The 17,476-nt window shown below is 65.5% G+C and overlaps 1 protein-coding gene across 1 annotated transcript in view; it reads right to left on the minus strand.

The window, feature by feature from the left end:
• The window catches only part of LOC122193725 (SCO-spondin-like), a 34,854-nt gene that overhangs the window by 1,957 nt on the left and 15,421 nt on the right, over positions 1 to 17,476 (minus strand). The window contains 51 exon segments of the mRNA XM_042894591.1: positions 44 to 90; positions 190 to 335; positions 405 to 532; positions 610 to 774; positions 849 to 1,051; positions 1,171 to 1,309; positions 1,397 to 1,513; positions 1,586 to 1,747; positions 1,822 to 2,043; positions 2,292 to 2,338; positions 2,431 to 2,555; positions 2,924 to 3,054; positions 3,310 to 3,456; positions 3,524 to 3,712; positions 3,808 to 3,854; positions 4,293 to 4,445; positions 4,535 to 4,775; positions 5,387 to 5,518; positions 5,892 to 6,059; positions 6,161 to 6,370; positions 6,462 to 6,635; positions 6,721 to 6,756; positions 6,834 to 7,054; positions 7,163 to 7,323; positions 7,506 to 7,672; positions 8,367 to 8,519; positions 9,015 to 9,238; positions 9,336 to 9,432; positions 10,084 to 10,266; positions 10,361 to 10,531; positions 10,723 to 10,923; positions 11,005 to 11,051; positions 11,203 to 11,372; positions 11,453 to 11,532; positions 11,625 to 11,783; positions 12,355 to 12,407; positions 12,479 to 12,573; positions 12,655 to 12,800; positions 13,133 to 13,261; positions 13,658 to 13,828; positions 13,920 to 13,966; positions 14,042 to 14,294; positions 14,368 to 14,532; positions 14,691 to 14,864; positions 14,972 to 15,063; positions 15,139 to 15,264; positions 15,355 to 15,484; positions 15,569 to 15,691; positions 15,835 to 16,014; positions 16,453 to 16,617; positions 17,256 to 17,411. Of these exon segments, the coding sequence (XP_042750525.1) occupies positions 44 to 90; positions 190 to 335; positions 405 to 532; positions 610 to 774; positions 849 to 1,051; positions 1,171 to 1,309; positions 1,397 to 1,513; positions 1,586 to 1,747; positions 1,822 to 2,043; positions 2,292 to 2,338; positions 2,431 to 2,555; positions 2,924 to 3,054; positions 3,310 to 3,456; positions 3,524 to 3,712; positions 3,808 to 3,854; positions 4,293 to 4,445; positions 4,535 to 4,775; positions 5,387 to 5,518; positions 5,892 to 6,059; positions 6,161 to 6,370; positions 6,462 to 6,635; positions 6,721 to 6,756; positions 6,834 to 7,054; positions 7,163 to 7,323; positions 7,506 to 7,672; positions 8,367 to 8,519; positions 9,015 to 9,238; positions 9,336 to 9,432; positions 10,084 to 10,266; positions 10,361 to 10,531; positions 10,723 to 10,923; positions 11,005 to 11,051; positions 11,203 to 11,372; positions 11,453 to 11,532; positions 11,625 to 11,783; positions 12,355 to 12,407; positions 12,479 to 12,573; positions 12,655 to 12,800; positions 13,133 to 13,261; positions 13,658 to 13,828; positions 13,920 to 13,966; positions 14,042 to 14,294; positions 14,368 to 14,532; positions 14,691 to 14,864; positions 14,972 to 15,063; positions 15,139 to 15,264; positions 15,355 to 15,484; positions 15,569 to 15,691; positions 15,835 to 16,014; positions 16,453 to 16,617; positions 17,256 to 17,411 (7,368 nt within the window).

Raw genomic sequence — 17,476 nt, forward strand, 5'->3', positions numbered from 1 at the left:
GGATCACAGCGCAGGCACGGGGATGAGAATGGGTTGCCCTCACCATTGCACTCCTCCTGCGAGCAGTTGAAGGTGCCACGGATGCAAACGCTGCAGACAGAGAGGGGCTCAGTGCCCACCCAGCACCCAACACCACCCAGCTCAGTGCCCCCTGCTGTGGGGTGATGCTGTGGGGCTGGGGGCACACACCACGTGTTGCAGCGGTGCTGCAGGCGGCTGCCTGGTGCGTGCTCCTGCTCTTGCTCCTCCCGTGACAGGTTGAGCACTCCTGTCATGGTGGGGTCGAGCGTGCAGCGGCACTCCTCAGGGGGCACGCAGGCACCATCCTGCAGCACCTGTGGGTGATGGGGATCCTGAGGCTGCTGCCCCATCCCCAGAAGCCCCGTGCAGCTCCACAGCCCCACCTGTCCGGGCAGGCAGGCGCATCCAGGCTGGCAGGGCTGTGGGAGGCACTGTGTCTGTGGGCGCAGGTCGGCGCAGGTGTGGGGACAGGTGTTGGCACATTCCCTGAGCACCTGGCTGTGGGGACATTCTGCAGACGAGGACGCAGCCATCAGTAAGCCCTACCCCCCCCCCAATTCGAGGCTCCCCGCTTTGTGCAGCCCTTACCCTGCGTGCAGTTGTGCACGTTGCAGATGCGGTGCTGCCGCAGTGCTGGGATGAGGCACGGCTCCTCCTCACCCCCCAGCAGCTCCCGGCTGCGCTCCGAGCGGCCACCTCCACAACTGCTGCTGCAGGGGCTCCAGGGGGACCAGGGGCTCAGCTGACAGACAGCTGCAGGGGACAGGGCTCAGTGCCAACCCTGAGGAGTGTCCGTGCTGATGGTGGTAGCGACGCTGGGCACTCACCAGGGCAGGGCTGGGGGCTGCACTCAGCTGTCTCCTGCATCCCGCTGGCTGTGCAGGGCACCCCGCCGGGGCTCGGCTCACAGATGCGGTGCCGGGAGGTGCGGCCACTGCCACAGCTGCTCGAGCAGGGGCTCCAGGTGGACCAGGGCCCATAGGATGGGCACGGCAGCGCCGGGCACACCATGGTGCCATTCTCACAGGTGCTGCGGAGCAGCTGCGTGAGAATGGAGCCCAACCAGAACACCCAACTCCCCCCACTCACTGGGGCTCAGTGACGGGCACAGCGTGGTCCTGCCCGTGCCATGAGCCCCATGGCACCCACCAGTTGTGGCACTCGATAGTGGCCTCCTGCCCTGGCCACAGCTCCCGGGTGCCGTTGCCCCCGTTCAGCCCACAGCGGCACTGGGCTGTGGGCACGCACACCCCGTCCTGCAGCAGCTGCCCCTGTGGGCACCGGCACCCTGCAGTGCAGGGGGGTGGGATGGCACCGTGGTGCTGCAAGTGTCTGGGTGGATGGGTGCAGGGAGGAGTGCATAGGGGGGCCATACCTGGCTTGCAGCCCCCCTGCATGCATTCCACGTGCTGCCAGAGGTCAGTGCAGGCACGGGGGCAGCTGTTTGCACAGGTGGCGGTGAATATCCTTCCCTGCTCCTCACAATCCTCCCCTGTGCACAGCAGCCTGGTTTCAGCCCCCGTCTGGGTGGGGGTCCCGGGGTGGTGGAGGGATGGGGGATTACCTGGGCACACGGCCGTGTTGCAGCCCTCGCTCTGGGTCTGTGCCCCCCGGCACTGCCTGCTGCCTGCCAGGTGTTGGAGCTGGCGGTGCCGCAGGCGGAAACTCCCGCTGCAGGGCTGCTGGCAGGGCCCCCACGGCCCCCAGGGGCTCCAGAGGCACAGCTCTATGGGATGTTGGTGTTACTCGGGGGGGGACACAGGGAGCCCCTCACCTCCATGCCCTGCGGCACTGCGGTACCTTGGCAGATGTCAGGGTCTGGGCAGAGCCGCTGCTGCTGCAGCTCAGCTGAGCACACAGCTGCATCTCCAGACCAAGGGTGGCCGCTCTGTGGGTCCAGGCAGGCTCGGTAGCGGTGCTGCACTGACACGTGTGGTGTGACATTCCCCAGGTGGGATGGGGACAGGGGCAGGCAGGTGCTGCAAGGCGTCCACTCTGACCAGGGGCTCAGCGGGAGCAGTCCTGTGGGGACATGGAGATGCTGGGATGTTCCATGGTTGGAGCACAAGATGTGGCACTGCCAGAACGCCAGCCACGAGGCATGGGGACGTTGCACTGCCACACAATAAAAGCCACGGGGGATGGGGACACGGCATTGCCAGCACAGCAGCAGCCATGGGACAGGGGGACACGGCACTGCCACACAGTGGCAGTCATGGGGCATGGAGACGTGGCAAATGGAAGCCATGGGGCAGGAGGGATGTACTCACCCTGGCAGCCTTCACTGCTGCACTGCAGGGCTCCATCCTGGCACACGCTGTGAGGGAACAAACAGCTCTGAGCTCCAGGTGCTGCCCCTGGCCCCCCCAAGTGGGGGACACCCCCCTGGCGCACCACAGCCCCACTCACCACTCCTTGCATCCCAGCAGGATGATGTCCCCTGGGGACAGTGTCACCAGGCCGCCTGACCCATTGGCGTGCAGGCAGTCACACTGCTCATGGGGCACGCAGGCACCACGCTGCTCCAGGAGCCCCTGCCAGGACACGGAGATGTGGAGAGGCATCTAGTGCATCCACACAGCATTCCCACAGCGCCCCCAAGCATCCCACAGCATTCCCACGGCATCCCCATCAACTCCCTGTAGGGTCCCCAAAACATACCCCTGCAGTGTCCCTACTGTGTCCTCATAGCACCCCTGCAGCATCCCCCCATTGTCCATGCGGTGTCTCCTCAATGTCCCTGCAGTATTTCCTCCTGTGTCCCCCCAGTGTCCCCACAGCATCCCTGCAGCCTCTCCTGTCCCATTGGTGGCATTTGGTTCTTTCTAAGCTCTCCCTCCTCCCAGCAGATTCAGAGCCCACCAGGCTGCCTCCAGCCCCCCCCTCCCCGTGCCCCTCTTGCCTGGGGGCAGAAGCAGCCAGGCAGGCAGTGGGACTGGGCTGGGCACAGCTCTGGATGCTGCAGTGTGGAACAAAGCTGGGCACAGGGGGGGCTGCAGGTCCGGAACTCGAAGGGGGGCTCACAGCTGGATTCTGTGGGGACAAGGGCAGGATGCAGGCAGGGAGTGTATGGTGGCAGGAAGGGACATCCCAGAGAATGCACAGGGATTGGAAGGGATGAAGGGACACCCCTGTGAGTGCATGGGGATACATAGGACCAGGGCAGGGACACACAGATGGGCAGAGGCACCCCAAGCGTCACTAAGACAGGCAGGCAGCACACAGAAAGGGCAGGATGTGGGGAGGGCCATGCTGGGGCAGGAAGATCCCTGCCATCCCCATCCTCACCAGAGCATCCCGAGGTGTTGCAGGGGCGCAGCTCCACGTCCAGCCCCACACAGAGGCCGGCGCCGTGTCGGTGCCGATGCCGGTGCTGCAGTGGGGAGCTGCAGGAGCAGCTGCTCCAGGAACTCCAGACACTCCAGGAGCACTCAGCTGTGGCAGAGCAGAGGGTGAGGAATGGGTATGGCCCCACTGCCCCACACCCGTGCTGATCCCCTACCTGGGCAGGGGTGAAGGTAGCAGGCCTGCACCTCCTGGTGAGCTCTGGCTCCATCCCCGGTGCTGGCGTTGCAGAGGGCACCAGGGGGACCCGGAGATGGGCAAGGACAGGAGCCCTCCCGGGAGGTCAGGCCGGTGCCACAGCTCTGGGAGCAGGGACTCCATGTGCCCCATGTGCAGTGTTCAGCCCCTGGGATGGAGAGGTGGCACATCACGGGCCACAGTGTCACCCGGTCCCCTCCATCCCCAGAGCCCCGGGGATGTTTGGGACTGCATGGCACCCACCGGCACAGGCGGTGTCCTCGCAAACGGTGCCCTCTGGCGTGCAGGTGCTGTAGGAGAGGATAAAAAGGATCAGTGACCATGGGGTGGGTGGTGATGGTAATGGGGTGCAGGATGCTCAAGAGGTGAGTGATGCTTATGGGGGGCAGGAGATGCCCATAGGGCAGGTGGTGCCCAAGGAGGTGGGTGGTATCCACGGGGTGGTGATGCTAATAGGGTGGGTGATGCTCAAGGAATACGTGATGCCCATGGGATAGGTAACCAAAGGTGTGGATGATACCTGCAGGATAGGTGGTGCCCATGGAGCAGGGCACTTGTAGGGTGGGTGGCGCCCATTGGGCTGGTGATGGTGCCCATGGGGTGGGTGATGCTAATGGGATGGGTGACGCCCAAAGGGTAGGTTGTACCCACGGGGTAGGTAACGCCTATGTTGCAGGCAATGCAGGAGCAGCCCCGCACACCCCACATCCCCACCTTGGGGCACTGACCATTGCTGGCACTCGCCCTGCAGCCACGTGTCTCCCAGCCTCCTCTCCCAGCTGCCCTGGGGGCACAGGGGTGGGCAGGGTCCCATGGCACAGCCCCGGTTCTCCATCTGCTCCCCTTGGCACTCCTCATCCCATGAGCCCACCGCAGGTGTCCTGTCGAGGCACAAAGCAGACGACATGGAGCTGACAGGTCCTCATGGCCCACAGTGCCTGGCCATGCACTGGCAGCACCACATCCCCACCTGAAGCGCGTCTGCTGGCCATCCCCACAGGTGACACTGCACGGAGACCAGTGGGACCAGCGGCTCCAGTGGCAGCGCAGCGGCGCGCAGAGGCGGTCGGTGCAGCGCAGGCGGCCCTCCAGACACGTGCAGTTGTTGCAGCCATCGCGATGCGAGCTGCCCGGCACCCAACCACGGCCCTGCGCGTCTGTGCACTCGCAGTGTGCGAGGGGCACACAGCCCCCGTCCTGCTCCAGGGTGCCTGCAGGAGGGCAGCGTCACCACGGAAGCCTGTGTGTGTGCATGTGAGCGTGCAACGCCTGGCTCAGCCTCCAGCTGGATGCACCTCCCGACGTGGAGGACGCAGCTGTACATGCATGTGCGTTGGCAGTGCACACGCAGCTCTGCATGCATTTGCATTTGCAGCGCATGCCCAGCACTGGATTTGCAGTGTGCACACAGTTCTGCACATCATGCACGTGCAGCCCTGCACGTTTGCGTTCCCAGCACTGAGCACCTGCAGTGCCCATCACTGCACAGCATTGCCCACAAGCACTTTGCAGTGCGCCCCCAGCACTGTGTGGGTTTGCAGTGCACGTGCAGCCATGCAAGCACACTGACACTGCAGCCAGCTCTGGGCATGCCTGCAGTGCACATGTGCTTGTAGTGCATGCGTAGCTCTGCCTGCAAGCGTTCTTGCAGTGCATGAGTGTGCTTGCAATGCATTCCCAGCACTGTGGGCATTTGCAGTGCACGTGCATAGCACGGAGCCCTGCTGCCACCCACACCCACCAAGGGCACTCCAAAATCCCTGAGCATCTCTCAGGCCATGTTCCTTCAGGGGTGCAGTGACAACACAAGAGGGGCACTCACCGTTGGGGCAGCGGCAGCCGGGCTCACAGTGCTCCTCCTCCCCACAGACGATGCCCTCCTGTAGGTCCCCACAGTGCCGGGGGCAGCGGTTGGCACAGGTCACCAGGGCCATGCCAGGGGGGCAGCTGTCACCTGGGAAGGGGCACTTGTCAGCGGCACCAGCGCTGAGGTCCCACTCCATCCCCATCCTCATCCCCATCCAGACCCCATCCCCATCCATACCCCATCCCCTTCCCCATATCCATCCTATCTCCATCCCCATCCTCATCCCCATCCCCGTTCCTGTCTGCATCTCTGTTCCCATTTCCATCCCTATCCCTACCTCCATATCCATCCTATCTCCATCCCCATCCCATCCCCATCCAGACCCCATCCCCATCCATACCCCATATCCATCCCCATCTCCATCCCCATCCCCGTTCCTGTCCCCACCTCCATTCCCTTTCCCGCCCCCATCCCCACCCCCATCCCTCCCCTTTCCCACCCCCCCTACACTCCCCCCCACCGCAGGGCTGGGCGTTGCAGAGGCGCAGTTGGTGTCTCTCTCCATGGCAGCGCTGTCCCCCGTTCTTGGGGGGGGGTCGGGTGCAGGACCGGCTGCGCACCGCTCGCCCCCCTCCACACGTGCGGTCGCAGCGGGTCCAGGGGCTCCATGCCGACCACGCACCGTCCACTGCAGCCGGCGGGACGCGAAGGGACGGGCGTCACTCCCACGGGCCACCCGGAGCTCAGCAAAACCCCTCGGGCTGCCGCCGCCCCCCGGCCGCCCCCCACCTTTGCACGCCTGCAGGCTGCAGAAGCGGCGCTGCACGAAGGCGCTGAGGATCCCCGGGCACCAGCGGCCGCCCGCGCCGGGGGGGCTGTACGCCCGCAGCCGCTGCTGCCGCCCCACACCGCAGCTGCGGGAGCACTCGGCCCACGGCCCCCACGGCGCCCACGAGCAGTTCAGGCCGGCGCAGTCCTCGCCTTGGCACGGGGGGGCGTCTGCGGGGACGCGGGGGGTGGCAGCTCCTGCCGGCCGTGCCACGCAGCGCGGAGCTCGTGCGGAAGGCGCGGGGAGGGGGGCCGAACCGACCTGAGCAGAGGGGAAGGTTGCACGGCTGCTCCTGGAAGCTGTCCCCGCTGCAGGCGGCCGTCCTGACGCACGGACGCTCGCGGGTCTTGGTGGCCGGGCGCTCGGGGTGCGTGCAAGTCTTGGAGCAGGGGCTCCAGGGGGACCAGGGGCCGAAACCGTCCTCTTCCTCCGCACCTGCCCGGGAGCGGGGTGCTGACAGCCGGGGCGGCCCCGCGAGGTCCTCCCTGTCCCAGATGCCCCCCGGCGGCACAGCCCTTACCTGGGACACCGGGGCCGGGCTCCGTCGTGGGGACGGCTGCGGGGAGCAGAGCACGCGGTGTCATCCCCGCATCCCACAGCCGCGGCACGGCGGGGCGCGGGGCCGTCACGCACCTGGGCACTCGGGGCTCTGGCAGTACTTGCTGTCGGAGCGCGGCCCGGCGCAGTCCCGGCCCCCCCGGGCGGGCTCGGGGTTGGTGCAGCCCCTCCGGCGTGTCATCACCCCCAGACCCCCGCAGCTCCGCGAGCAGCTGCTCCAGGGACCCCAGGGTGAGAAGCCCCCGTCCCGCGGGCACACGGGCTCTGAGCAGTTGAGGTGGCCGTGGAGGCAGGTGCTGCGGGGGGAGGGGGGGGAACGACGACGACACGGGGTGAGAGTGGAGTGGGGGCACGGGGTGAGGATTTGGGGGTCAGGGTGAGTGGGGAGGGGGCCGGGTGCTCACCAGGAGGTGCAGGCAGAGTGGATGGTGCTGCCAGGTGGCACCTCCTGGTCCAGTGCCAATGGGGGTCCCTGGGTGCCCAGGAGAGGGGAGACTGCCTGGGGGTCAGCAGAGCTGTTCCGGAGCTCCCTCAGAACCTCGGCAGTCAGCACGCAGGGGCACTCCTGCATCGTGCACCGGTGACACATCCGTGGGGTCACCCATGGGAGCAGGGCGCACTCATAGCCCCAGGGAGCACCCACGCCAAAGCCCCCCCTGAGCACAGGAGGACCAAGCAAAGACCCCTCAGCCAGGCAGTGCACAAGGAGGAGGCTGCACCCACGGGGTCCCTGGTGCAGGAGCTCACCTGCAGGCAGTGGCCGTGGTGCAGCAGGGTGCCGGCGGGGCAGTGACAGCCCTCCTGGCACCCCCCAGGGAAGCAGGCGATGCGGCCGGCGAGGTGGGCACAGCTGTAGGGGCAGCCCTCACCCTGCTGGCACTCGCGGTACAGCCGTCCCGGTGGGCAGCCCGCCTCTGTGCAGGGATGGGGCTGAGTGGGGCTGGACCCAGGGAGGGCTCCTGGAGCCTCTGGACCCCCCGCTGCGGCTCTGGCTCACGTGCAGGACATGGCTTGCGGGTGCCATGCCACCCCATCCACCCCATCACTCATCCACCAGGCACCAACCTGTCCAATCCTATCCACCCCGAGGACCCCGTCCCATCCCGTGCACCCCAGATCCTTCCACCCACTCCCTGCTGCTCAGTGCCACCCTGTGCACACCATGACACCTTGTGTCCCCTCACCCACTGTGTGCAATCCTGCGCAACCCCATCCAACCTGTGCTGCCCCCCACACATCATGCTACTCCATCTGCCCCCTCCCACCTCGTGCCACCCCATAGCATCCTGCGCACACCGTGCCACCCCATGCCCCTCCATCCACCTGTTGCCACTTCAGGTAATCAGTTCCACCCCCGAGGACACTGTACTGTCCCATGCATATCCTCCCGCCTCATGTCCCACCACCCACCTCATTCCACTCCATCTGATCCGTGCCACCCCAAGGACTCCGTGCCACCCATGCCACTCCACCCAATCTGTGTCACCCCATGTCACCCTGCACACACCGTGCCACTCCCTGCTCTTCCATCCACCCTGTGCCCCAAATGCTGGCCCGAGGACCCCACACACGGTGCCACCTGTGCCACTGACAGGGCGCAGCACTCACCCCGACACACGTGGCTGTTGCAGGTCTTGCTCTGCAGGGCCAACCCAGGGCACCCCCCCGGGTGGGGGCAGTCCCGACGGCGGAGCTGCTCCCCCCCACCACAGGAAACGCTGCAGGGCCCCCACAGGGACCACTCGCCCCACGGCTCCTCTTCTGTGGGGCAGGGGAAGGGACATGGGGATGACAAAGGACCCTGACCCATGTGGCATTAGGGCTGTGGCAGCAGTGGCACCGCATGGCACTGCATTGCTCTGTGCAGGACTGCACTGCACTGCACAGCACGGCACTGCAGAGCATGGCACCGTGCCACAGGGTGCCCTGCAGGGATCCCCACCCCACCCCATGCCATCCATGTCTCCCCCACCTCATACTACCCCATGGCACCCCATCATTCCCAGGCACCCTGTGCCAGTCCCTTCTACCTCACCCATGCCACAAATGCACCCCGTGCACCCTGTACACCCCATAAACATCACATACCCTATGCACCCCGCACACCCTGTGCATCCCATCGACCCCTGGGCCATCCCTTGACACCCCACCCACCCCACATGCCCCACGCATCCCATGCCCCTGTGTACCCAACTACTCCATGCCCACCACACGCCCCGTGCCCTCCATGCCCCCCGGGTGCCCCGCAGCCCCCACCTGGGCAGCCCTCAGTGGCAGGACAGGGTCTCTGGCGCTGGCTGTGCCCGGAGCAGCCCCGACCCCCGAGTTGGGGTGTGGGGTTGTTGCACTGGCGGGAGGCGAGCTGGGTGCCGGCGTGGCAGCCGGGGGAGCAGGGGGACCACGGCCCCCAGGGGCTCCAGCCCCCATCCACGCGGCACCCGGGCTCTGCACGGCATTGCAGTGTGCCAGCCTTGCATGTGCTGGGGGACAGGGAGCAAGGTGAGGGGGGGCCCACGTGCCACCCCTGTGCACCAGGATGGTCCCACAGGTCCTCCATTGGGGGCTGGGGGCTCTCACCAGTTCTGGCAGTGTCTCTGCAAGGTCTCACCAGGCTGCAGCTCCCGCATGGGGACGGCCTCGTCCTGCTCCCAGATGCTCCCATTCTCCGAGGGTCCTGTGGGGGGCACAGGCACACATCACCTGATGCACAATTACATCCTTCACCCCAGCCCTCCTCCTGTGCCCAGCTTGTGTCACGGCACAGCCCCATTCCTGCATTCTTTGCCATGGCATTGCATGGTGCATCCCATCCTTGCAAACCTGCAGCACTCTACATCCCAACCCTGCCATCCCATTGCATCCTGTACCCCCATCACTTCACAACACCTCATACGCTATCCTTGCAACCCTATTGCATGCTGTACCCCATCCCCACAGCCCCACACTATCCTGCACCTCACCCTTGCAACCCCATAGCACTCTATATCCCATCCACACTACCCTACATCCACCCCTGCCATTCCATAGCATTCTGCACCCCATCCACGCATGCTGTGTGCAATCCCAGTCATCTCCTTGCACCCTGCACCCCATTCCTGCCATCCCACGACACCACACACCCCCTGCTTGCAATCCAATTGCACCATACACCCCATCCCTGCACCCCATCTCCTCCACCCCAATGCAACCTACATTGCAACTCCACCACCCCATAGCAGTCTGTACTCCATCCCTGAAATCCCATTTCATCCCGTACCCCACCCCCATCACCCCATTGCACCCAGCACACCCAGACCACCACCCAGCATGTGTCCCCAGCACGCACCCCACGCACAGCGGCAGCGCTCCGGGGACACGCAGTCGCCGTCCTGCAGCAGCTGCCCATGGGGACAGGCGCAGGCGGGCAGGCAGCGGGGGGTGGCCATGCAGGCAGTGTCCTCCCGCAGGTCCTCGCAGGAGTGGGGACATGGCTTGCCACAGGCAAAGGCCACCAGACCACCACCACACTCTGCAGGGAGCAGCAGTGTGTAGGGGGGATGGCAGGGGGGTGGACACGGATATAGCGGTGAGGGGACCGTGACCCCAGGACCCCGCAGCCTCACCTGGGCAGGTGCTGGTGGCCCATGGGCAGGGCCGGCTCTGGCGTGCCTCCCCGGCACAGGACAGCCCCCCGAAGCGGGCAGGGGGGCTGGAGCAGGAGCGGGTGCGCACTGCCTGCCCCCCGCAGCCCCCACAGCCTGACCAGGGCCCCCAGGCACCCCAGGCCCCGTCCTCTGTGAGGGGAGAGAGGTGGGCACTGAGCATGGGGCATCCCCGGCATGGCTCCCCCAGCATGGCCCCCCACCATAGAACTTACAGGCACTGACATGGGGCAGCCCAGCGGGCACTGAATATGGGATACCCCCAGAATGGCAGTGATGGTGGGCACTGAGCGTGGCACCAGACCCCTTCTCCCAACACCTACCAGGGCAGGGTGGCACGGGGGGGCATTTCTGGTGCTGCATCTCCATCCCGGTGTCCCCGTGGCCCTCCTGTCCTCTGGGGCAGCCTGGCCCCCCCTGCTGTGGGGCAGGGCAGGAGCAGACACGGTGCCGCGTGGCAGCCTCATCCCCACAGCTCCTCAAGCATGGCGTCCATGGGGACCACTCACACCAGGCACCAGGCACTGTGGGTGGAGGGGGGCAGTTGGCAGCATCTCTTTGCACAGTGACACCCTGTTCCCTCCATGGGGGACCCCCGCACTCACCGGGGCAGGGCAGCCCGGTGCACAGCAGTCTCCCTTGGGTGCACGTGCTGCGGGCAGAGAGCAACGAGAGGCAGGGATGGGAACGGGGAAGAGGGAGGGATGGGGGTGAGATGGGGAACAGGGACGGGACGGCAACGGGGATGACAATGGGGATGAGGTGGGTGCTGTGCCCCGCTGCCCTCACTGCACCCCGCTCACCAGTTGTTGCAGCCATCACCTCGTGGCACGCTCTGCCCAGGCCGGTGCCGCTGCCCGCTGCGCGCATCCAGGCAGGTGCAGCTCTCAGGGGCCACGCATGCTGTGCCTGTTGCATCCAGCAGCGTGCCGTTGGTGCAGTAACAGCCGGGCTGGCAGTACCACGTGCAGTGCTGCCATGGGGACACGGCCCTGGTGAGCAATGGGGACATGATGAGGGGATGGGATGGGACGATGAGGGGTCGCCACTCACCGAGATGTCATCGCAGGAGCGGGGACAGGGGGGCCCGCAGTGGCTGAACACCGATCCTGGCACGGCAGTGCAGTCGGGAGCTGCGTTTTGGGGAACGGGCCATCAGCACAGGATGATCCCCCATCACCATCCCCACCACCTCCCATCCCTGCTCTCAGCTTTAGGCACTCACTGTGGCAGGGCTGTCGGGTGCAGGGACGTTCCTGGGGCTGTGGCTCTGCACAGGGCACCCCGGGGTGTGCAGAGCAGAAGCGGTACCGGCGCTGGAGGCCCGGCCCGCAGGAGGCTGAGCACTCACTCCAGGGTGTCCAGGGGGTCCAGGGCCCATCCACTGCCCGGGGCATGGGGTGTCAGCATGAGCCCACCCATAGCATTGGCTTGGGGATGGGTGGGATGACTGGGAACTTGCTTTGGGGCAGATCCCCTCGTTTTAGGGCAGATTCATCACTTTTGGGGCAGACCCTCCCCTGTGAGGGCAGGTCTCCCCCATCTGGGGTCACTTTCTCCCTTTTTGGGTACATCTGTCCCCTTTAGGGCAAATCTCTCCCTTTCAGAGCAGGTCCTCCATGTTGGGACACACCAATCCATTCTGGAGCACATCCCTCCCTCCATGGCGCACTCTTCCCTTTCGGGCAGGGAAAACCATTTTTGGAACACCATTTTGCACCATTTTAGGGTAAATCTATCCCTTTTGAGGAACATTCCTCCCTTTGGGGCAGTTCCCTCCCTTTAGGGCCAGGTCCCCAGGCAAAGGTTCACGAGTGAGACCCCCATTCCTATTGCCACAATCCAGCCACGGCCACCAGGGGCCACAGAGGCAGCAGGAGGGGACCCACAGTGCCACCAGGGCTGGGGTTGGCACCATCCCTGCAGCGTGGGGCTGGTGGGGGCCTCGCTCTCACCATCACTGCAGTCCTCCTGAGAGCAGTTGGTGACCCGACCGGAGATGCAGGAGCTGGGGACAGAGGTGAGTGGTTGGCAGGGGGGCCAGCATTATCCAGACCCACTCCCTCGATGGGCACCGACCAGTTATGGCAGCCCCGTGGCACAACATCCCCGGGCTGATAGAGGACACCATCCACGGCACAGGGACACTCCGCCTCGGCCACACACTCATTGCTCTGCAGGGACACGGCGCCGTGCTGCTGTTTGGGGGTGCCTGCACAGAGCCCCCCTTTCTTCACACCCTCACCCCCACTCACCAGGAGCAGTGCCCCCGGGGGACAGTAGCAGCCGGGGTGGCAGCCCCCATCAACAGGGGGGGCCGTGCTCAGCTCTGCACACGAGGCTGGGCCCTGGGCGCACGCCCGCCACTGCTTGCCGGGAGGGCAGACCCCCGGCTCCTTGCCTGGGGAAGGAACACAATTGAGCCCCCCCAGCTGGGTCACCATGCTTGGTGGCACTGATATGCAGCTGGCTGCCCACTGCGGGACAGCTGGGGTGACACCAGTGTGGGGCTTTATGGGGTGGGTGGACACGGCTCTGAGCCCCCACCATGCGCACAGGGCACTGGGACAGCCTGGGGATGGCATGGTGGGGACACCATGGGGGATGAGAACCACGGCGGGTGGGAACAGAGGCTGCTGGTACAGGGGCTGCTGGAAGGGGACAGACAGAGGGATGGATGGGTGGAGGGGTGGAGGGAAGGGCAGATGGGCAGACAGATGGACGGGGGCTCACCAGGGCAGGGTGTGGGGTTGCAGGTGCTGAACTCCAGGCTGTGCAGGGGGGGACCTTCCCGCGTGCGGTTCCTGTAGCCACCCCCGCAGGTCACCGAGCACCCCGACCACGGACCCCATGGGGCCACAGCTGCTGTGCACACGGGGATTTTGGGTGCTGCAACCGGCCCCAGGAACTCCCCAAGATACCCACCCCAGGGACACCCCCATCCCATAGACAGCCGTCTAGGGGGTGTCCTCCCCAGGGACACCCAATGTAGGGACACCCACCCCATGGGTGCCAGCCCCAAGAGATACTCACCTGCAGACATTCCCCAGGGACAGCCCACGCCACCCACCCCTTGGCACCTGCCCTACACACACCCATTCTGTAGCCCCCACCCCACAGAACCCTCCCTACAGATACCCACCCCATGATGCTTACCCAATTGCACTCTCTCCAGGGACACCCACCTAACAGCACCCTCCCTAAGGACACTCATTCCATGGGACCCTCCCCACAGTTCCTGGGGTGGGGGCTGCTCACCACGGCAGGGCTGCAGGCTGCAGAACTCCACCTCCATGCTGGGTCCCTGGCAAAGTGGATCCCCCCTGGCCAGGGGGGGCACAACGGGCACCCGATACCGCCGCCTCATCCCCACATCACAGCTGTGGCTGCAGGTGCTCCAGGCTGTCCAGTTGCTCCAGGTGCAGGGCACTGGTGAGACATGGAGGTTCACTGCTCCCAGCCCCCTGGCACCAGGAGGCCCTGGGACCCCCCCATCCCTGCAGTTGCCACTCAGTGCTACCTGGGCAGATCTCTGTGCTGCACACCATCTGCCCTGCCACACAGGTGCTGTAGAAAGGTGCGGTAAGGAAGGGCTGAAGGTGGGGGGAACCCCCCAGACTCCATCCCCAGTGCCCCCCGCACCAGTTGTTGCAAGTATCGAGTGCAATGATGTCCCCGGGCCGGTACAGGCGGCCTTGGTGGTGGCAGAGGCAGTGGCTGGGTGGCACGCAGGTCCCATTCTGCAGCAGGAGCCCAGGAGGGCAGTGGCAGCCAGGCTGGCATTGTGCAATGCATGCCACACCAGTGCCCAGGTCCTGGCAGATCTGTGGGCATCGCTCCCCACTGTGCTGGCACTCCTCTGCCGTGAGGTATCGCATGGCATCAGGGCACTGTGCTGCAGGGGAAGAGCAGGTGCAGGGTTGGTGTCAGTGCCGGTGCTGCAACCCCGTGTTCCACGTGGCACTCACCTCTGCAGGGCTGGCGGTTGCAGCCACGGGTCTGGAGGAGGGGCCCCGTGCATTCGGCACCACCGAAAGCCGGGGGGCTGCAGGTTCGGCTGCGTGTCTGCACACCAGCGTCGCACAGAGCAGAGCACTCAGACCAGGCAGACCAAGGCGTCCAGACACCTGCCACTGCAGGGAGATGGGCTGGGACTCCACCTCGCCGTGGGACCCTGCCTCACCATGGGCACCACCTCTCCATGGGCACCCACTCTGCCTTGAGGCACCCCACAAAACCTCACAACAGGGTCTCAGCGATGTGTTGTGCCCCCCCCTCCAGTAGCACCCACCTGGGCAGGGAGCTGTGTCACAGGGCTCCTTCTGCATCCCCAGCCCTGGGCAGGTCCCCATCCCCTCGCAGTGCCTGAAGCGGTGCCGGTGGCCACGCCGGTCCACATGGTGGAAGCAGCTCTGGGAACAGGGGGACCACGGGGTCCAGGAGCTCCAACCACTGCTAGGTTCAGCTGGGACAGATGGATGCATGGTGCTGGAGCAGCCACAGTGGGCACCAGGCAGCGGGTGTGGAAGGGAAAGCAAATGTCCTGTCCCCAGGGCGGTGGCATGCACGTACTGGTGGCACAGGGTGTGTGGCATTCACGCACTTCCCGGGTGTCCCCATCACACGGGGCTCCACCATTGGCTGCCGTGGGGTTGGATGGGGATCTGTGGGGACAACACTGCATTGTCCCACATCCGCACCCAGCATCGTGCAGTCAGGTCCCCTCCCCAGACCCACACCTGAACCTCTCCTGCATGCCCACACCGCAGCTACGGTCACAGAAGCTCCACGGTGACCAGGCAGACCAGGCGCAGGCGATGGGACAGGCCATGTCCTCACATGTCACCACCCCATCCTGGCACACGCTGGGGACAGAAGCTGGGTTCAGCCACGGGGATAAGGAGAAGTGCATGGGGGTGGCCCTGGCTGCAGGGGGACGCGGTGTCACTGCTCACCATCGGCTGCAGCCGTCCCGCAGGAAGACCTGGCCGGGCAGCCAGCGCTGCTGGCCCTGGTGACAGTGGCAGTGGCTGGCATTGACGCAGGTGCTTTCCTGCAGGAAGAGCCCCGGCGGGCACCGGCAGCCTGCCCAGCAGCACGGCATCAGCGCCGGTGTGCCAACACCAGCACCCAGCCCCCACCCTGCGCTGTGCCCGCCCTGTCACTCACCGTCCTGGCAGGGACTCTGGCAGCTGCTGGTGGCACTCAGGTCCCCGCAGATTTGGGGACACGGTGGCACCAGGCCCTGCGCGCAGTCCCCTTCCTGCACCAACACCATGCCAGGGCCGCACTCTGTGGGAGCAGAGCCGGGCTGCTATGTGGACGGAGTGCTCCCCCATATCACCCTGGTGCCACAAGAGTCCCCACAGCGCCGTGCCCCCATCCCATCACACCCACCCCTTCGTGTCCCCATCCCAATGTCCCTGCTGCCGTACCTCGGGTGGCCCCGCAGGGCTGTAGATTGCAGGACTGGCTCTGCAGGGCCTCTCCAACACAGGGCTGGCCACCGTTCTTGGGTGGGGGGTCGGTGCAGCTCCGAATGCGGCTCCGCATGCCCCCCCCACACTCAGCATCACAGGAGGACCACGCACTCCAGGCTGCCCAGGCACCAGGCACTGGGGGGCAGTGGAACAGGGGCAGTGCGGGCGCCCTCTGTCCCCTGCTCAGCCCTGCCCCCCCCTCAGCTGGGCTATGCTGACCCCACACAATCCCCCCTCACAGCCCCCCATTCCACCCTCCAGTTGCAGGGATGGCCATGCCCATGGGGCTGGTGTGCAGGGATGTGCCACCCATCATGCTTTGCCACACTGCTGTGCTGCCATGCCCCACCACCGTGTCCTGTCACCATATCCCACCATCCTCCCCCCCCATTGTGCCCCACACTGAGCCCCCCAACCACACACCACCGCCATGCCCTGTCACTGTGCTGTCACTGTCCACCACCACCCCACCACGCCACCACACTGTGCCACGGTGCCATACCCTGCCATGAGGCTCACCCCCCAACCATGCTATCACAAACCCCAGCACGGTGTGGGGCCCAGGGTCAGTACCTGGGCAGGCACGCAGGAAGCAGGAGCGGGTATCAAGGCGGGGGGTGAGGCAGGTGCCCCCAGGCAGGGCAGCCCGCAGCAGGACCCGCTGGCGAGATGTCACCCCCAACCCGCAGGAGTGGCTGCACTGGCTCCAGCCACCCCATGGGGACAGGATGCAGTCGGCTGGCGGGGATGGAGATGGGTGAGGGCTGCCCTGGGGCCTCCCTATGCCCAGAGCTTATCCCCTTTGGAAAGGCCCACAGGGATTGAGCTCAGCCCCTCTTGGTGCCTTCCAGCTCTGGTGTCACCAGCTCTGGCACTCCCAACACCTGTCCCATCACTTTCCCACTGGAGCAGAGGGCTGGAGCTGGCCAGCACAGAACGCCTGGTGATGGAGGGATGCCCTTTCCCCATCCCCATCCCCACTCCTTCCCTCTCCACATTCCTATCTCCATCCCCATTCCTCATGTCTTCTGCATTCCTGCCACTGTCCCTATCCCCATCCCCAGGCCAAATGCATTCCCATCCCCAGCTCCATCACCATTCCATTCAATTCTCCACTAACATCACCATCCCCACCTATCTTATCTCAATCTTATTCCCATTCCCTCAATCCTACCCGTATTACACTCCATTCCTGTCCCTATCTCCATGCCCGTATCATCATCTGCTATTCTCATCCCATCCCCATTCCAATCTCTATCCTATCCCTACCCCATCCCATTCTTATCCCCATCCCCATTTCAACCTCACCTCCTCCCCATCCCTTTGTCATCCCCATCCCATCCCATCCCCATCCCTGCCCCATTCCCCCCACACACCACAGCTGCTCTCATCGGAGCCATCGGCGCAGTCGCGGTTCAGGTCGCAGCGCTTCTCCAGGGCCAGGCACTCACCGGTGCTGCAGGAGAACTGCTTGGGGGAGCAGGTGGGCCAGGCCAGGGGTGCTGGGGGGCTGCTAGAGGCAGGGGGGGCTCCTGTGGGACAGGCCCTTGTGTTGAGTTGGGGCTCAGCAACCCCAGGCTCTGTGGGGGCAGGGGGG

This window comes from Lagopus leucura, unplaced genomic scaffold, assembly GCF_019238085.1.
Source record: "Lagopus leucura isolate 7727_CA_CO unplaced genomic scaffold, USGS_WTPT01 227-14_obj-0_obj, whole genome shotgun sequence".
Taxonomy (NCBI): Eukaryota; Metazoa; Chordata; class Aves; order Galliformes; family Phasianidae; genus Lagopus; species Lagopus leucura.